The 17262-nt window shown below is 59.4% G+C and overlaps 1 protein-coding gene across 1 annotated transcript in view; it reads left to right on the top strand.

Moving 5' to 3' along the window:
• Positions 1-17262, top strand: part of ME3 (malic enzyme 3) — a 71984-nt gene that overhangs the window by 51478 nt on the left and 3244 nt on the right. Inside the window, exons 7-12 of the mRNA XM_029048544.1 lie at positions 5713-5788; positions 7876-8037; positions 11641-11744; positions 14157-14266; positions 16541-16638; positions 16818-16931. Of these exons, the coding sequence (XP_028904377.1) occupies positions 5713-5788; positions 7876-8037; positions 11641-11744; positions 14157-14266; positions 16541-16638; positions 16818-16931 (664 nt within the window). The remainder of the gene's footprint in view (positions 1-5712; positions 5789-7875; positions 8038-11640; positions 11745-14156; positions 14267-16540; positions 16639-16817; positions 16932-17262) is intronic.

The following is a 17262-nucleotide window of genomic DNA, read 5'->3' on the forward strand; positions in this document are numbered from 1 at the left end:
TAGCCTCTTCGGACGGTCTTGTGGCATTCCTCTGGCTCCTTCCAGGGAGCGCAGTCGTTATCTGATTAAGTCTCTTCACATCCCGAGGGGAAATCCAGAAAGTTTCTCCATTTCTCATCTGGGGAAACACATCAAAAAATTAGCCAGTGGGTAGCTTTCCCGAGCCCCCGGGGCCGGCAGCATTGAGAACTGGAAATCCATCGGTCAGTCAGTCGTATTTACCGAGCACTTACTGTGCACTGTGCTCGGGAAAGTACAATATAACAGTGTAACGGACACATTCCCTCTCGCAACGAGCTTACAGTCGAAAGGGGAGCTTACGGTTTAGAGGCCCGCCCCCGCCCCCAGCCACCTCCTACCTCCAAATTTCAGCACTCCCACCGGTGCTCCCATTCCCAACTCCCACCAGCGAGGATTGGTGGCCGGAAAGGTTTGCCTCTGCCGTAGCAGAGGTAGTTAGGAGATTGAGTGCCCACTGGGGCAGAGGGGGCACACCGGGTTCACCTTTGGGAGTCCGGGGTCATGGGTTCGAATCCCGCTCTGCCACTCGTCAGCTGTGTGACTGCGGGCAAGTCACTTCACTTCTCTCCCTGCCTCGGTTACCTCGTCTGTAAAATGGGGATGAAGACTGTGGGCCTCACGTGGGACAACCTGATTATCCTGTATCTCCCCCAGCACTTAGAACAGTGCTCCGCACATAGTAAGTGCTTAACAAATACCAACATTATTATTATTATTATTATTACAAAAACAGGTTTACCGGCCCACAGAGTGACCTCACTGCTCAGCGGGTGATGCCAAAGCCCGGGAATCCTTAGAATCCCAGGGGACTAAATCCAGAGTGTCCGGTGGGGCGGTGGCCCCACCAGGGAGACGGGCGGCGTCCCCCGATGGGCCTTTGGCATCCCCGGGCCGCATCACCGGCCCGACTATTTGTGCCCGGAGCCTCGGATCCCAAGGCTCCGTCTGCTGTTCATTGGCAGAAATCCCTGGGCGGGAACCGTTCCAGAAGAGTCACAGAATCGGAGGACTGAGTCAGAATCCCCGGGCTCAACGGGTCATCTCGTCCCTCCCCCCCCGTCTCCAAACGGGGCTGGGCTTCTTCAAAATGAGGGGACGCTGCTTCGCCCCGCAAATGGAATCCGTTTTCCCCGACAGTTGAAGCCGCTAAAGCCATCGGCAGATTTGAGCGGAGTTAGGAGAAATTCAGGGAATGAGAGTCTGTAAATGGGAAAGTTCGGGGCTAAGAGGGAAGAGATAGATTTAAGTGGCGAGGATTTGTGCCCGGAAGGGTGGCAAGTGCTGTAGCAGTGGTAATTCTGAGATTGAGCACCCAGTGGGGGCAGAGCACTGTGCTAAGCACTAGAGCATCCATATTCAGTATATTTCTTCCAAGTTTCCTGGTGCCCCTATCAGCACAGATTCTTGGGCCGTGAGTAACTGGGCTTTGGATGGGACCCAGTGATAGCCTTGTGGAAAGGGTTGTGTCCAGCAAAGGCAGCATGGCCTAGTGGAAAGACCTGGAAGTCAGAGGACCTGGGTTCTAATCCTGGCTCTACCACTCGTCTGCTGTATTAACTTGGGCAAGTCACTTAACTTCTCTGTGCCTCAGTTCCCTCATCTGTAAAACGGCGATTAAGACTGTAAGCCACACGTGGGACGGGAACTTTATCCAACCTGATCAGTTTGTATCTCCCTCTGTGCTTACTACAGTGCCTGGCACATAATAAGTGCTTAAGGAATACCATTAAAAAAAAAATTGTTTCATCCTGCTCCCGCTGCTGGTCCCAATGTCTAACCGCTCTTCTAGCCGGACGTCTAGCCTCAAGCCCTCTTGCTGCAATTCAAGTCCGTTTCTTTCGGTTCTGTTCCGAGTGGACGTGGAAACCGTTCCCTCTTTCAAGTCCTTGAGATCCACCTAGTCAGTCTCCCCTTGGATAAATTCGCCGGGAACCTTAGTGGTCCCGAAAATTCAAAGTCGGGAAGGAACAAGACTTCTCCAGCGGTACTTCATTCTTCCAATTTTATTGCCCGGCCTCGTTTCGGGTGGAAAGGATCCAGATCCCTGTATTCCGAGAGCTAAATAAATTAGATGGGTGCGACGTGAGGAAAAATTGTAAAAAATACCACAGAACCGTCTGGTAGGCCAGGGAAGGGAAGAAAGTAGCATCGAGTAGCCCAAGGAAGCACTAACCGCACTAAGACACGGTCGATGAGGTTGGAACACCAAACCTGTGGTTTCTAATCAATTTGAACTGGATTTGAACTTCGTGTTCCTCCTCCTCTCTCCCTCTTTCTCTTCTTCCCTGAGTCGCTCCCTTTCTCCCTCCGTCTCTGATCCCCCAGGAAGGAAACTGGCTTGAAGGTGATTACGCTGGATCCCGTGGCAAATTGTCAGTGCTTTATTTTCTGGAGGGTAGTAAATAGTTAATATCGTCCCGCTCGTGCCCACTCCCCCCGCCCCCACACACACCCCCATGCCCTTTCACTATGTTGTTTACGCACTCCAAGGGTCCTGTGGGTTAAAAATAGCCACTCCCTGTAGGTTGAGTTTTTTTCTAATGACACATTGCATTTGGGGCAAAAATGTGCGGAATGGCAGGGGTTGACAGCGAGTCTTTGTTGCGCTGGGGATTGGGAATGGCTCACGGACCATCTCCAGTCTAGCCCCGGCGACTCGCCCCAGGTCACTGACCTTTCTTAATTAACTTTCTTTTCTGAACGGGTGCCCACTAGGCTAAATGAGAATTGCCTGCCGGCCCTTCTCCCTTCTATAATCCGACCGATTGTCTGAACCGTGGACCGAGGCAGAAGGGACAGCCGCCCCCTGGAGCTCTGGAACCCCCCTGCCCGAAGGAAACCTGTCCTTGGTTTCCCGCTCCTCCTTGGGAAACCCTCTTCTAAAACGCCCTTCTGCTGGCGATGTGGATCCCCAGGACGCTGGGAGGTGGGACCTCTCACCTTGCGCTGCTCCTTCTGAGCTCCTGGAGTCCCGACAGAGGGCACATAAGTGTTTAGAAATGAAAACCTCCTCAATCCCACCTTGTCTGGGTTTTCTTTCCCCGGAACGGATGTCAGGGAAGGTCCTTTCGGGGGTAGGGAGGCAGTGACCATTGATGAAACATCGCAGGAAGATTCCTGGAGAATCCCGCCTCTCCACGGTTGGCATGTCAGTGGTTTGAGTTCCTCAAGGGTCAGTTCTTGGCCCTCTTCTGTTCTCCATTTACACTCACTCCCTCGGTGAACTCATCCGCTCTCACGGCTTTGACTACCATCTCTACGCAGATGACACGCAGATCTACATCTCCGCCCCTGTCCTCTCCCCCTCCCTTCAGGCTCGCATCTCCTCCCGCCTCCGGGACGTCTCCACCTGGATGTCGGCCCGCCACCTAAAACTCAACATGAGCAAGACTGAGCTCCTCATCTTCCCTCCCAAGCCCGGTCCGCTCCCAGACTTCTCCATCACCGTGGATGGCACGACCATCCTTCCCGTCCCGCAGGCCCGCAATCTCGGTGTCATCCTTGACTCGTCCCTCTCGTTCACCCCACACATCCTATCCGTTACCGAGACCTGCCGGTTTCACCTCTACGATATCGCCAAGATCCGCCCTTTCCTCTCCACCCAAACGGCTACCTTACTATTACGGGCCCTCGTTATATCCCGGCTAGACTACTGTGTCGGCCTTCTCTCTGACCTCCCTTCCTCCTCTCTCGCCCCGCTCCGGTCTATTCTTCACTCCGCTGCCCGGCTCATCTTCCCGCAGAAACGATCTGGGCATGTCACTCCCCTTCTTAAACAACTCCAGTGGTTGCCTATCGACCTCCGCTCCAAACAAAAACTCCTCACTCTAGGCTTCGAGGCTCTCCATCACCTTGCCCCTTCCTACCTCTCCTCCCTTCTCTCTTTCTACCGCCCACCCCGCACGCTCCGCTCCTCTGCCGCCCACCTCCTCGCCGTCCCTCGGTCTCGCCTATCCCGCCGTCGACCCCTGGGTCACGTCCTCCCGCGGTCCCGGAACGCCCTCCCTCCTCACCTCCGCCAAACTGATTCTCTTTCCCTCTTCAAAACCTTACTTAAAAATCACCTCCTCCAAGAGGCCTTCCCAGACTGAGCTCCTCTTCCCCCTCTACTCCCTCTGCCATCCCCCCTTTACCTCTCCGCAGCTAAAGCCTCATTTTCCCCTTTTCCCTCTGCTCCTCCACCTCCCCCTTCCCATCCCCACAGCACCGTTCTCGTCCGCTCGACTGTATATATTTTCGTTACCCTATTTATTTTGTTAATGAATTGTACATCGCCTTGATTCTATTTAGTTGCCATCGGTTTTTACGAGATGTTCTTCCCCTTGACGCTGTTTAGTGCCATTGTTCTCGTCTGTCCGTCTCCCCCGATTAGACCGTAAGCCCGTCAAACGGCAGGGACTGTCTCTATCTGTTGCCGACTTGTTCATCCCAAGCGCTTAGTACAGTGCTCTGCACATAGTAAGCGCTCAATAAATACTATTGAATGAATGAATGAATGAATGAATGAATGGTTTGTTCACAGGACCGATGTTGGAAAGTCACTTGACTTCTCTGGGCCTCAGTTACCTCGTCTGCAAAATGGGGATTAAGACTGGGAGCTCCACTTGGGACATGGACAATGTCCAAACTGATTAGGCTGTGTCTACTGCAGCGCTTAATATAGTGCCAGGCGCGTAGTAAGTGCTTAATAATTGCCATTAAAAAACAAAAATAGAGGAAGTTAATTAGTCCCTTTACTTGTAAGCTACCTGATCCTGAGAGGAACAACGATCACGACAGCAAAGTGGATTTATCAACCGGACCCAAATTGTGCTCACAGGAATGAGACTCATCTTGTCCTCCCAGCCATCCCCGGGAGCCGGGAAAGGACAGGTGATTTTAGTCCCGGTCTGCGAAAGAGCAAACTGAGGCCCGGAGAGGTTAAGTGACTTGCCAGAGGTCACCTAGCAGGTCCCTGGCGTCGTCAGGCTGGAGCCCGGGAGCCGGGTCTCCTGGCTTCAGCATGTCATTCTGCCCCACTCATCAGAACCGTCGCCAGCCACTCCCACCGGCACGGATAGAGCCCTCACTTCCCCCACTTCCCGCGAAAAGGGATAATAACGGGTGGAATTTACCAAACGCTCCCTAAGGGCCCGACACTCTGTCCGGTAAATGGTGACCAGATCGGACGCGGTCCCTGCCTCACTCGGGTGTCCTTCTCAAGGAGGAGGGAGAGCAGATTTCATACCTTCATTTTATAGATGAGGAAATCGAGGCCGGAGGTTAAGTGACTCTACCAAGGTCACACAGCAGGTTAGAGGCGAAACCGGGGCTAGACCCCGGACCTTCTGACTCCCCGTCCCGTACTTTTTTCCGTTAGACCAGACTGTCACCCTTTCCCTCTCCCCCGTCTTCTCCTGTGCTCTCAATCTCTCTCCCTCTTTCTCTTCCTCTCTCTTTCTCTCTCTCTTCCCCCACCTTCTCTCTCCCGGGCCCCTGGGATGTCTCTTCTGGAGAGGAGGCCAAACCCCAGGTGTGACCCTGCTCGGGCTCCTAGGAAGGTGAGGGGTGAGAGGCCAGACGGAACAGAGAGGGGAGGTGTTTCCAGACTGGGTGGAGCAGGAATGGCAGAGAGAGAGGGGGAGGACAAGGTCACTCCAGCGTCCAGGTGAAAGGTGCCGATTTGAGAGAGAGGGTGTGTCTTTTCCCCAGGGGACTCTTTATCACCATCCATGACAAAGGCCACATCGCCACGATGCTGAACTCCTGGCCCGAAGACAATATTAAGGTAAGAGTCGTGTCTTCCTGTCCTTCCGGTGATGGCTGACCAGTAATCAACCGAGAGAGAATTCGTCGAGTGTTTACTGGGTGCGGAGCGCTGTACTAAGCTCTCGGGAGGGTTGGTGGACACGATCCCTGCCCCCGAGGAGTTTACAGTCTAATAGGGAAGACAGAATCTAAAATCATTTTTACAGACACCAGGAAGAAGGAAGAGTGGCTCTGTAGATGAGTGAGTGCTCAAGTAGCAGAAGAGAGTGGAGGCATGAGAGAAAATCAGTGAGGTAGCAATTCCTGGAAATCTGCGGGGGAGGAAGGATGGGGAGACCCTAGCTTCCCATCCTCTTCACTAACAACAATGACAATAATAATAATGACGGTGGTATTTAAGTGTTTACTGTGTGTTAAGCACTGGGGGGAGATTCACTCTAAGCAGATCAGACACAGTCCCCGTCCCACACAGGGCTCCCAGTCTAAGGAGGAAGGAGAACAGAGAGTGGAAACTGAGATTTTACAGATGTGGAAATTGAGGCCCAGAGAGGTTAAATGACTTACCCGAGGCCACAGAGCAGGCCGGTGGCAGAGCCGAGATTAGAGACCAGGTCTTCAAAGGCCTCTGGGGAATTTTGTTTGGTGACATTAGAGGAGAGGTCTTTTGACTGGGCTAGCTCTGGGGATGCTGTAGGTGTCCTTTTTAGCTGGAGAGCCAAACGAATAAGTGAATCAGAACAGAGACCCGCACGGATATGCACATGCGCGGGGATACATAGACACGCACACCCAGCGTGTAAAAAAGTGAGATCGGGTACGAACTGTGGCATTCCCCTGCTCTCCGTGACAGACCCTGCTTAGCGATTCACGGCGAGAGGGCTGAGGCACGGCGCTGTCCTTCTTAGCTGGTTAGGGGACAGCCGTGCCACTTGGAAGAAAAGCACTCGTGGAAAAAAAGCACTCGGGGCGAACGTCAGCCCTCCCGAGCCGGGTCTCTCCAAGTACCTGAAGTGCAGATTAAAGGGGTCAGAAAATCTCCTCAAATGAGAAAACGGTGGTCTTGTGGCTCCCTGAAAAGATTTTAATGAAGGCCCTGGGGACCAGAGTCTTAGCCAGGAAGCCCTCCTGCTGAGAGGCCTCTCCCCTTCCTTCCTCAACAACCGAGTGGGTAGAATAATAATAATAATAATGTTGGTATTTGTTAAGCGCTTACTATGTGCAGAGCACTGTTCTAAGCGCTGGGGTAGACACAAGGGAATCAGGTCGCCCCACGTGGGGCTCACAGTCTTCATCCCCATTTTACAGATGAGGTAACTGAGGCCCAGAGAAGTTAAGTGGCTCGCCCACAGTCACCCAGCTGACAAGTGGCAGAGCCGGGAGTCGAACCCATGACCTCCGACTCCGTAGCCCAGGCTCTTTCCACTGAGCCACGCTGCTTCCCCTATGTAAACGAAGCCAAGAGTAATACCAGATGCTAACAAAAGATATATCGATCCATTTTGTGGTAAGTTCTTTGTAGACCGGAAGTGTGTGTTTTGCATCTGTTGGACTCTCCCAAGTGCTTAGCACAGTGCTCTGCGTTCAGAAGCTCAGTATGGACACTTGATTGATTGAATACCGAGAATCGGGTTGTAGGATCCTTAAGGACAGGGGTCACGTCTACCCCTTCTGTTGTACTCTGTCAAGTGCATAGTTAGCGTCGTGCCCCGCACACGGTAGGGGCTCAACGAATGCTCGATTCGCTGAACCCTGGGCGTTAGAAAGCAGTTCTGTGGGATCGGGGTCAAACAGGGTCCCCTTCCGCCCCAGAGACAAGGGAGCCAGGACAGTAAATTGGAGCCTGGGGGTTGCCAGGAGTGTTTCGTGGAGATTTCGCTTCTCAGCCTCGATCTCACGGCCCTCCATCTTGTCCTCCTCTGGGGACCGAATCGACGCCCTTAGGCCTGCTGTCCCTCGGGGCCCCATCTCTCCCTACCTAAAGTGCCCTGTTAAAAACTCCCCTCCCCCAGGAGGCGTTTCCGGATTGGTCCCCCCGGGGTGTGGTGGGCGGGGAGGGCGACGGATACCGTACCTGACTCAACGTGGTGGCTGTTGGTTTCCATCCAGGCGGTGGTGGTGACGGACGGGGAGCGGATCTTGGGCCTGGGGGACCTGGGGAGCTACGGCATGGGCATTCCGGTGGGAAAGCTGGCCTTGTACTCGGCCTGCGGTGGCATCAACCCGCAGCACTGCCTCCCCGTCCTCTTGGACGTGGGCACCGACAACCAGGTGAGACTCCCGCCCCCATTCCAACTTCCGGCCGGGCTTGAAGGGCAGCGCCTTGACCGGGAGTCCCGAGGGGAAATAGGGGAGGCGGCGGGCCCCGCTGGAAAGAGCACGGGGCCAAGAGTCAGGAGACCCGGGTGCTAATCCCAGCTTGGCCGCTGGCCCTCTTGGTGACCTTGGGCCAGTCGCCTCACCTCACCTCCCCGGGTCTCATTTCCCTCTCGGTAAAATGGAGATAAAATGCCGGTTCTCCCTTCCTCTCAGACTGTGAGTCCCGTTCAGACAAGGCCCGTTTCTGATCTGATTATCCTGCATCTGCCCCGGCACTCAGAACGGCGGTTGGCACAGTAAGCTCTCAGTCGGCGCCATTTTAAAAGCAGAGGGGTCGGGGAATGCCATCCCAAGCCGAAAAGAGAGAGGTCTGGGAGCCCCTCTTTGCCGGCTGGGGTCTCCAGGGGCCATTTCTGCTCTCTGATTCCAAAATGAAAGGGGGGGATCTGGTGGGGAAGCAGGAGGGCAAGTGTTCCCCCACCCCTCACCTCTCAGCACAGCTCCCCGTGCCCGCCGTTCACCTCTGACTCTGTCACCAAGGGCAGAAATGGCATCTGGGGGCTGTTGATGGTGGGGAGGTGTGAGGGATTCTGTTTCTACTTTTCTTTAATGCAGTTGTTGGCAAAGGGTCTGTTGACTCCGCTTCCCCAGGGACAAAGCCAGAAGCCTAGAATAGAGGGCGAGCAGGGGAATGCAGGCCCCCCCCCCCCCCCCCCCCCCCGCGGCCTGGGCCTGGACGGGGTCAGTGGAGAACTCCCCGATCTCTTGCCCTGTTCTCTCCATCACAGGGAGAGGTGGCTGGAAACCTGAACCCCTGAGATGGGAAGGGGCGGGGAGGAGAGCAGGAGGGGTGGGAGTGAAGCCACAGAAGCGGGAGAAGGAAAGGACGTCAGAAGGGATAAAATCGGTACAGTGGTTGTTAACGAACCTCCTGCAGGAGAAGAGGTTTCCCCCGAGCCAAAGGAAAATCCCCTCTGTTTCCTGTTGAAGGAAAACACCTGGGCTTGTTCCAAACCGGGAGTCGCGCTCACCTGGAACCGGGGACGGGTTCAAAGAGAAAACCCAGCTGGCGCCAACAGGGACCCCCACGGAGGAGGGGGCGTCCCCTCCGTCACCCTCTGACTCAGAGGGGAAGGGAGCCGGGGTCCCAGTGACTCACGCTGGTCTGAAAAATATCCGCGTCCGTCCCCTGCCCGCCGCCCCCTGTTCGGCCGTCATCAGCTTGTGGCTCTCTGCTCCGGCTTCCTGCAGATGAGAGGCAGCCATCTGGACCTCCCGGGCCGGGGGGGAGGCAGTGGGGAAGGGGACGGGGCGCCAGCAGGGAGGCCTCGTTTAACCGAGCCCTGCAAAATCCCAGGGGCGGCCTGGGAATTGGAAAGAGAACTTTGGGCCTAGGGGATGAGAACCAGGATGGAACTGGTTAGAATCTGTGGCGTCGTCCCCCCCGAGCCGGACCCGCCCCCGGAATTGGCAAGAGAGAAGGCCAATGAGGTGGCCTGGGTCTTCTGCCATTTCCCTACGTCAGGGAGGGCTAGTCGGGGACGGGCAGAGTCACCCCGGGATATCTGCCCTCGAGTCTGGGAACGCCCCGTGGGGAAAAGTGCATCCTCCACCCCAGCCCTGGCACCAAGCAGAGTTCTGTGGTAGTCTCCCTTTCACTCAGCCACAAGGAAGTTTAGGGCATTCTTCCCTCCAGTCGAGCACAAGAATTCTAGGGAAGAGGGAGACAAAGGGCGTCGTTTCGGGGGCACTGAGGAAGGAGAGCGTTGCAGGCAGGGGCAAGGCTTGCTAGAAAGGAGTAAAGAGCAAGAGGTGGGATGTAGCGGGAGAAGAGAACAGAGAGGAACAACCCACTGGTGGGGTCTGTCGGTTGAAAGGAACTTTGATTTTCTGCAACGCTGTTCAATAGTAAGTATTGAACACGGTGTGTGTTAAGGGCTCCCCACATCCCAAAGGTTGACACATTTTAAGATGTGTTTTCTCTCTCTCTCTCTATATATATATGTACATGTGTGTGCCTCTCTACGTGTGTGTCTCTCAGTGTCTCTTATAGTTATAATCGTGGTATAAGATCATCAGATTTGAGAACACTACCTGTCCCACACGGGACTCACAGTCAAAGATAGCGGTAGAATGGCTATTTTATCCCCATTTCGCAGATGAGGACACTGAGGTCCAGAGATATGAAGTGAATTGCCCAAGGCCTCGGAACAGGCAGGTGGCAGAGCTGGGATTTGAATCCAGGCCTCCTGACCCATGGTCCCTGGCTCTTCCCACTCAGCCATGCTGTCTCTCGCTCGATCTCACTGGTCTTCTCACTTTGTCATTCCATCCCTCTCTTTCTGTCTCTCTTTTGGGCTTCTGAAAATTCGTCCGCTGCTTACATTAGGACAGTTCAGAAAGAAGGACACCAAGGTTTGGGCTCCCAGGGACCAACCCCCCCCCCCACACCCCCGAAAAACCTTTCATCGTCCCGCCCCTCTCCGGAGGATGAAGCATAGGCAGGTCACTCACCCGAGAGCCTCGGCTCCAAACCCGGTCAGGCTCGGGCGCGGCCGTTGCTATGTCCGATAAATACGTTTCTGGGCCAGAAGGTCGATGTCTCTTCCCACTCGAATCCACAGTGTGGGGTTTCGGCAACCAGGGAGGAGAAAACGGTCCATGTTTTTGGACTCGGGCCTCCCCGAGAAAAATCTTCCGGAAACCCGCTGCCGGAAAACAGTCGTGGAAAGCCTTATTCACCTCTTCCCCACCCTCACGGGAGGAATACAGTGGCACCGACCTCAGCTAGGACCCCCCTCCCCAGCCCTCCGCCTCCCGTCAGGCCTGCACCCCACCCACCCCACCACCCTTCTCCTCCCCCAAGCCTCCCCATGCCGGCTCCTGCCGGTCCGTTCATTCATTCAGTTCGTTCAACTGTGTTTATCGAACGCTTACTTTTCGCAGAGCACTGTACTAAGCGCTTGGGAGAGTAAAGTACAACAATAAGCAGGCACATTCCGTCCTCTCCGGTGCGGACCTCCCCCGGATCCTACCTCCACGCTTGGGCAGAGCCGTAAATCAAACGGAGGGGCTTTGAAATTCAGCAGGCCTCACCTCCGGTGAGATCTTCAGGGCGTCCGTAGACATCGTGTCTTCAGTGGGGCTCGGGGCGGACGTCCCGTGGTTAACGCCGATCGCCGCACACCAACCCCTTCCTTGAAAACCTCCAAAGGCTTCCCTCGGCTGCTTGGGTAAAACCCAGCAGCTTCCCCTGGAAACTCTCCAGCTGCGAACCCGAGAGAGGACCCCCCCCCCCCCCACCACTTTACAGATGAGGAAACTGACTTACCCGACGTCCCAGTGAAGACGAGCGGTAGAACCGGGATTAAAAAGCCCAGGTCTCCCGGCTCCAAGTCCCGAACCTTTTCCGCTAGGCCGGTTATTTTTTATTGATTCTTTTTCACGAGGGAAGAGTTTGTCCCACGGGGTGTTTTCTCAGCGGGGTGTGTGGGGGTGGGTTTCCGTCTTGCTGTGTGCGCGTGTGGGCGTATAACTCGGGGCCGTGTCTTTCAGGAGCTCCTGCGGGATCCCCTGTACATCGGACTGAAGCACAGGCGGGTGCGTGGGGAGCCGTACGATCAGCTGCTCGACGAGTTCATGCAGGCGGTCACCGACAAGTAAGTGGCTTCTGGCCCTCACTCCCCCGCACGCGGTCTGGGCGAGGCCCGAGTCAACCCAAACAAGGTACCGCGGCCCGCCCGCCAGCCCCCCGCTGCTTCGAAAGCAGCCGGGACCCGAGCGGCGGCCGGAGAAGAGCTTGGGAGTCGCTCGCGTCCGCACTGCGCTACGGGGCCAGCTCGCGGGGGCACAAGAGCTGGGAGAGGGAGCACCGGCCCGGGAGCGGACCCGATCTCTGAAACGGCGCCGTCTCGTGGGCCCGGACCCTGGCCGCGGGATTCGCGGTAGGGCTCCCCGCTCTTCGCCTTCCGTGGTGCCCAGACGGTTCTGGTCAGCCGGAGGACCCCATTCGGTTTCTGCCGCTCACCCGGTCCCCTGTAGAGGCGAAGGACAGGGACGGAGGGGGCCGCGGGCTCCCGGACGGGCGAAAGTAGCGTCCGGAGTGATGGATGCCAGGGTGGAGAGCGGCTGCGTCTTTTGGGGCCGGAGCCAGGCCGGGCGGCGAGGGGAGAGCAGAGGAAGGCGGACACCCCCCGGCCCGGAGCCCCCCACGCTCCCCCCACTTCGGGCCGGTCACGGTGTCCTCCGGGGGTCCTCTGTCCCTCACCACTCACTCCGAGTTTCTTCGCTGTAACGCGAAGCGGGGGGGCGACGCGGTTCCTGATTCCGATGACCCCGAGGAGAGGCGTCGGTGATGGTGATGCTGGCGATGACGGTGATCGATCGGTGGTATTCATCGAGCGCCTACCGTGTGCGGAGCACTGTTCTAAGCGCTTGGGCGAGTCCGACGTAACAGTTGGTAGACACGTTCCCTGCCGCGGTGAGCTTACGGTCCAGAGCGGGAGACAGACGTTAATATAAATAAATTCTGGATGCGTGCGGAATCTCCCGCCAAGAATAACGGACGGGCCTTTTTACGGTACTGGTTAAGCACTTAGACTATTCTAAGCGCCGGGGTAGGTACGAGGCGCAAGGCGATTAGGTCGGACGCGGTCTTAAGTGATTCCTCGGGCGAAGGGATCGACTGGGGTTCGGATGGCCCGTGCGGGGGCATCCGCACGCTCCCGTCTCTGCTTCCGTTGGAGTCGAGGGGCAGGGGCTGCACGGCGGAGGATCGTGTCAGAGCAGGGAGCGCTTCCAGATCTTTCCAGCTCGGAGGTGGACCAAATCTCAACCTGCTGACTCGTGAACCCCTCGGTCGACCGGTCGGCAGCGTCCACTGGGCGTCGACTCGGGGCCGAGCCCCGGAAGCACTGGGGAGAATAGGATAGTTGACGGCCGTGATCCCTGCCCACGGGGCCTGGCCGTTCACAGCGGGAGGTCGAACGGGCCGGGGTGGAAAGGCCACGGAGGCGACCCCGCAACCCCGTTCCCTGGTGCCCAGAAGCCCGGCCCGGGCACGTGCGTCAGGGAAGCGGAATGCATCTGGCGGCGGGAAAGAGGGTTTACGGACAGTCCATTGTTCTCGTTTGTACGAAACGCAGAGCAGATGTCTCTCGCGGTCCCCGCGGCCGGGGAAACCCCGGCCGGGCCGGAACGAGGGCCCGCTGGAAGGACGGCGGGCGAGTCACCCCTCCGGTGTCTGAGGGAGCGCATCTTTCAGTGGGACGTGGGGAAACGTCGACGCTCGCCCTCGCGATCGCCGGGGCTTTTCCAGACATCCCGGAACCGTGTCTGCCTTTTCCCGGCTCCCCCGGGGCCCCGCGTCGTCGCTGTCAAACCGCTGCTGGGGGGAGGCGCGCCCGGATCGTTTCAGCCTCGGGACGGCCGGGTCCGGATCCCACCGGCCGGGTCCGGAGGCGGCGTGGAGATCGACAGGAAGGGGCCCACCGGGCGCGGGCTTCTCCGGGGCCACCGAGTCGTGGCCGGTGCCCACGGTCCGGGGGGAGCCCGCGCCTCCCTCCCGCCCCCTGACGTCCCCGTCTCCCCTCCTCCCGGCGTGAGGGCCGGTGCCGGGGCGGCGCCGGGCCGGCGATGCCCCCGGGCTCGGGGCCCCTCTGGTTTATCACTTCTCCCCAAAGGCGTACGAGGGTTCGGCGTCTGCCGGGGTGGCCTCTCAGGATAAACCCGGGCGAGGCCGGGAGACGAAACGGAGTCCACGCTGGCCTGGGCCAGGGGCTCCTCGGGAGGCACGGAAGTCCTAATCCCGGCTCTGCCGCGTGTCTGAGGTGTGACCTCGGACACGTCGCTTCACTTCTCCGTGCGCCTCGGTCACCTTAATGGGGCTTTAGACTCTGAGCCCCTTGTGGGACGAGGATTGTATCCAACCTGATTATCTTGTATCTACCCCGGCGCTTAGTGCAGCGCCTGGCGTGTAGCAAGTGCTTAACGAATATCATTTTTAAAAAAATGGGGCCAGGGAGCCTCCTGCAGAGAAGGTACCTCCGTCTTTCCTCTTCCCCGCACCGCAGGTATGGCATCAGCTGCCTCATCCAGTTTGAGGACTTCGCCAATGCCAACGCCTTCCGGCTGCTGAACAAGTACCGCGACCAGTACTGCATGTTCAACGACGACATCCAGGGTCGGTGACCGCGCGCGGGGCCCGAGGGCAGCGGGGAGCGAGTCGGGGGACGAGGAGCCGGGGGCGGGGGGGCCCGTGGAGGCGGTGGGCCGTGTCGGCCGTTGGATCCCGTGGAACCACGGCGGTCCCTGAGCCCCCGGGGCTACCCCATCGGGGACCCCGCCACCTGGCAGGGCAGCACTCTGTGGGAGAAGCCGCCGGGGCCGAGACAGAGGCGCCCCGAGGCTGGGCCGGGCGCCTGGGCGCGATCCACCGGGCTGGCGAAAGGCAAGGAGATGGCGGGGGCGGCCTGGAGGCCGGGCCACTGCCGGGAAGCACTTGGCTCGAAGGGCGGCTCGAGGCCTCTGCCCCCCACCCCGGGAGGGCCCCGAGTTCGGGGCGGACCAGCACCGGAGAGGAGCCCAACCCGATGGGGCCCTAGGGGGTGGGCACTGTGCCGGCACCAACGCCACAGTAGGCACGGAGCTGCGCTCGGTGCCCGATGGGGCTCTTCCCCACACGGGGACTCTCACTGGCCAGCGGCAACCCTGAGGGCACTGGCATGGCTGGGGCCTGAGGGGCCAGGGGCTCCGGCGGAGAGGGCAGAGGTCTAAAGGGCTCCGGCCTCGGTCTGGTTTGACGGCTCAGGCCCCGCCCCGGAACCCCGAGCCCCGACAGCGGAAACCCGGGGATTCCCAAGGCCGCCTCTCCCTCCCATCCGGCCGGGGGTTTCCTCCCCACCTGGCCGGGGGCCCACTTCCTGCCCGGCCGGCTCAGGCAGTCCCACCTGAGGACCCCTGGGACCCTGTCCAGAAAACACGTGGACCCGGGCCTTCCCAGGGCTGGTCCGGCCGACTCTCCGATTCTTCTTCTTCCACTGGGGGGGCAGGGAGAGCTGGAAGCCGGTGGCCAGAGCCTCCCCATCTCCGCCTCTGCCGGGACAAGAAGACAGCGGGCAGGCAGCAGGAGGGATTGTGGTCGGATTAATCCGGGCGGCCGTTTCTGACGGCGAGAGAGGCCGGGGTCTCTGGCTGGGAGACAGTAGCCGGAAGCACGGACCGGGCCAGATCGTACCCAGCGTGTGGCCGGGCCCGGGATCCCAGTTTCGTTCCCTTTGGAGAACGAGGGAGTTTCTGGCCCGCCCCGGCCCCTGCCCTGGCCAGAAACCCTGGGAGGACAGGGTGGGGCCCGGGAGCCGGGTGGCCGCCTCCACGGGCCAGGGAACCGTTCTCTGGTCAAGGGGGATGGGGAGGCCCCCCGAAAGAAATGACCTCTCACGTCCAGCCCCCTGGGGTGACAGCAGACCCCTCGGGAACGGATCCCTGTTTTCCCTCCGTGGAAGGTGGCCCTGAAGGGACCCCTGCGTCCTCCGCCCCCATTATCTCGTATCCGTCCCAGCGCTTAGATCGGTGCCTGGCACGGAGTAAGTACTTAACAAATGCCATAATAATAATTATTATTATTACAGAGAGCAGATGGGATGGGCAGGAAGCGCTCGAGGCCAGGACACTGCGGGCTGGAAGCCAGAGGAAGGTCACTGGGAGCTAAGACAGAGACGAGTGGCCCTGCCAGGTGGTGGGGATGGACACACACACCCCCCCCCACTCCCCCCCAAGCCCCCACCCCGGGCTTGGAGATGGGGCCGCCTCAAGGGCGTCGGGGAACCGTCCCACCTTGGAGCGTGTGAGGGTGCCATCTTGTGGTCCTGTGGTGAGGCCAGAGGGCTGAATCGGATCCCCCTCCTCTTGCTTCTCCCCTCCCCGTAGCTGCCCCAGTGATGATGATAGCTGTAGTGATTGTTAAGCGCTTACTATGTGCCAAGCACCGTTCCTCGTCCCGGCTCCGCCGCGTGTCTTCTGTGCGCTGTGCGGGCAAGCCGCTTCCCTTCTCTGGGCCTCAGTTACCCCAACTGCAAAATGGGGATTAAGAGGGTGAGCCCCATGTGGGACGGAGACGCGTCCAACCCGATTGGCTTGGATCGACCCCAGTGCTTAGAACGGCGCCGGCGGAAATCGGTCCCGGGGCCGGAGCGGGGAGGGAAACGAAGGCGCGGGGAGGCACGGGGCTACTCCCCGTTGAAGAATCCCTAAGATCGGAATCGCCTCGAGGGCAGGGGTGCTACATCCTTTCCTCCCGTCGTGTGCCCTGCGCCGGCCAGCGGTCTGGACGCAGGGCTCTTGGGGAGGGCAACGGGGGAGGGTCCAGGCTCCGACCACAGCGGCCCCGGGGAAGACCGCACTGGCTCGGACCGAGCTCTAGCGAGTGAAGGTCGCCCGTGCCCCGGTACGGCTTTAGGGACGGCGTCCGTCGCTGTGGCTGGCATCCTCGCCGCGCTCAGGATCACCCGGGACAGACTCTCCGATCACGTCTTCGTGTTCCAGGGGGCCGGAGAGGTGAGACGGGCCAGGGGGCGGGGGCGGCAGGGGGCAGGGCCCGGCCTCCGGTTCTGCCTCGGCGGGCCGTGGGCTCGAGGGGAGCCCCTCGGCCTCCCTGGGCTTCGGGGATCCCGGCGGAAAACCGGGCCCGCCGAACCCCACTGCGTGTTTCTTGCGGCTTGGGGCCCGGCCCCCAGGCTGCAATGGGTATCGCCCACCTGCTCATCATGGCCTTGGAGAAAGAAGGGGTCCCGCGGGCGCAGGCCGTCCGCAAGATCTGGATGGTGGACTCCAGGGGCCTCATCGTCAAGGTGAGTCCGCCGGAACAGGGGGACGGGGGGCCCGGGGTTCGCCCGGGGCCACGGGCCGCGCTCCCGCCCGGCCCCGGTGCTCGGCCTCGGGGCTCGGGTGGTCCTAGTGCCGGGGGTCTCTGCGGCAGCCCCCGCCGGGCACCCGTGTGTGCCGGCAGACGTGCACCGTCCGTAAGGGCACGCTGGCCCGCGTGCCGCTGAGCGGGAGAGGCCGGGCACCCCGGGGGGGAGAGAGGAGGGCAGCACGCTGGCCCCAGATGGGGCGGGAGGAAGGAGGCGTGTGCGGGGAGGACGGGGGAAGGAGGGTGGGTTGGCACACGCCCGCTTACCC

Source organism: Ornithorhynchus anatinus, chromosome 20, assembly GCF_004115215.2.
Source record: "Ornithorhynchus anatinus isolate Pmale09 chromosome 20, mOrnAna1.pri.v4, whole genome shotgun sequence".
Classification (NCBI taxonomy): domain Eukaryota; kingdom Metazoa; phylum Chordata; class Mammalia; order Monotremata; family Ornithorhynchidae; genus Ornithorhynchus; species Ornithorhynchus anatinus.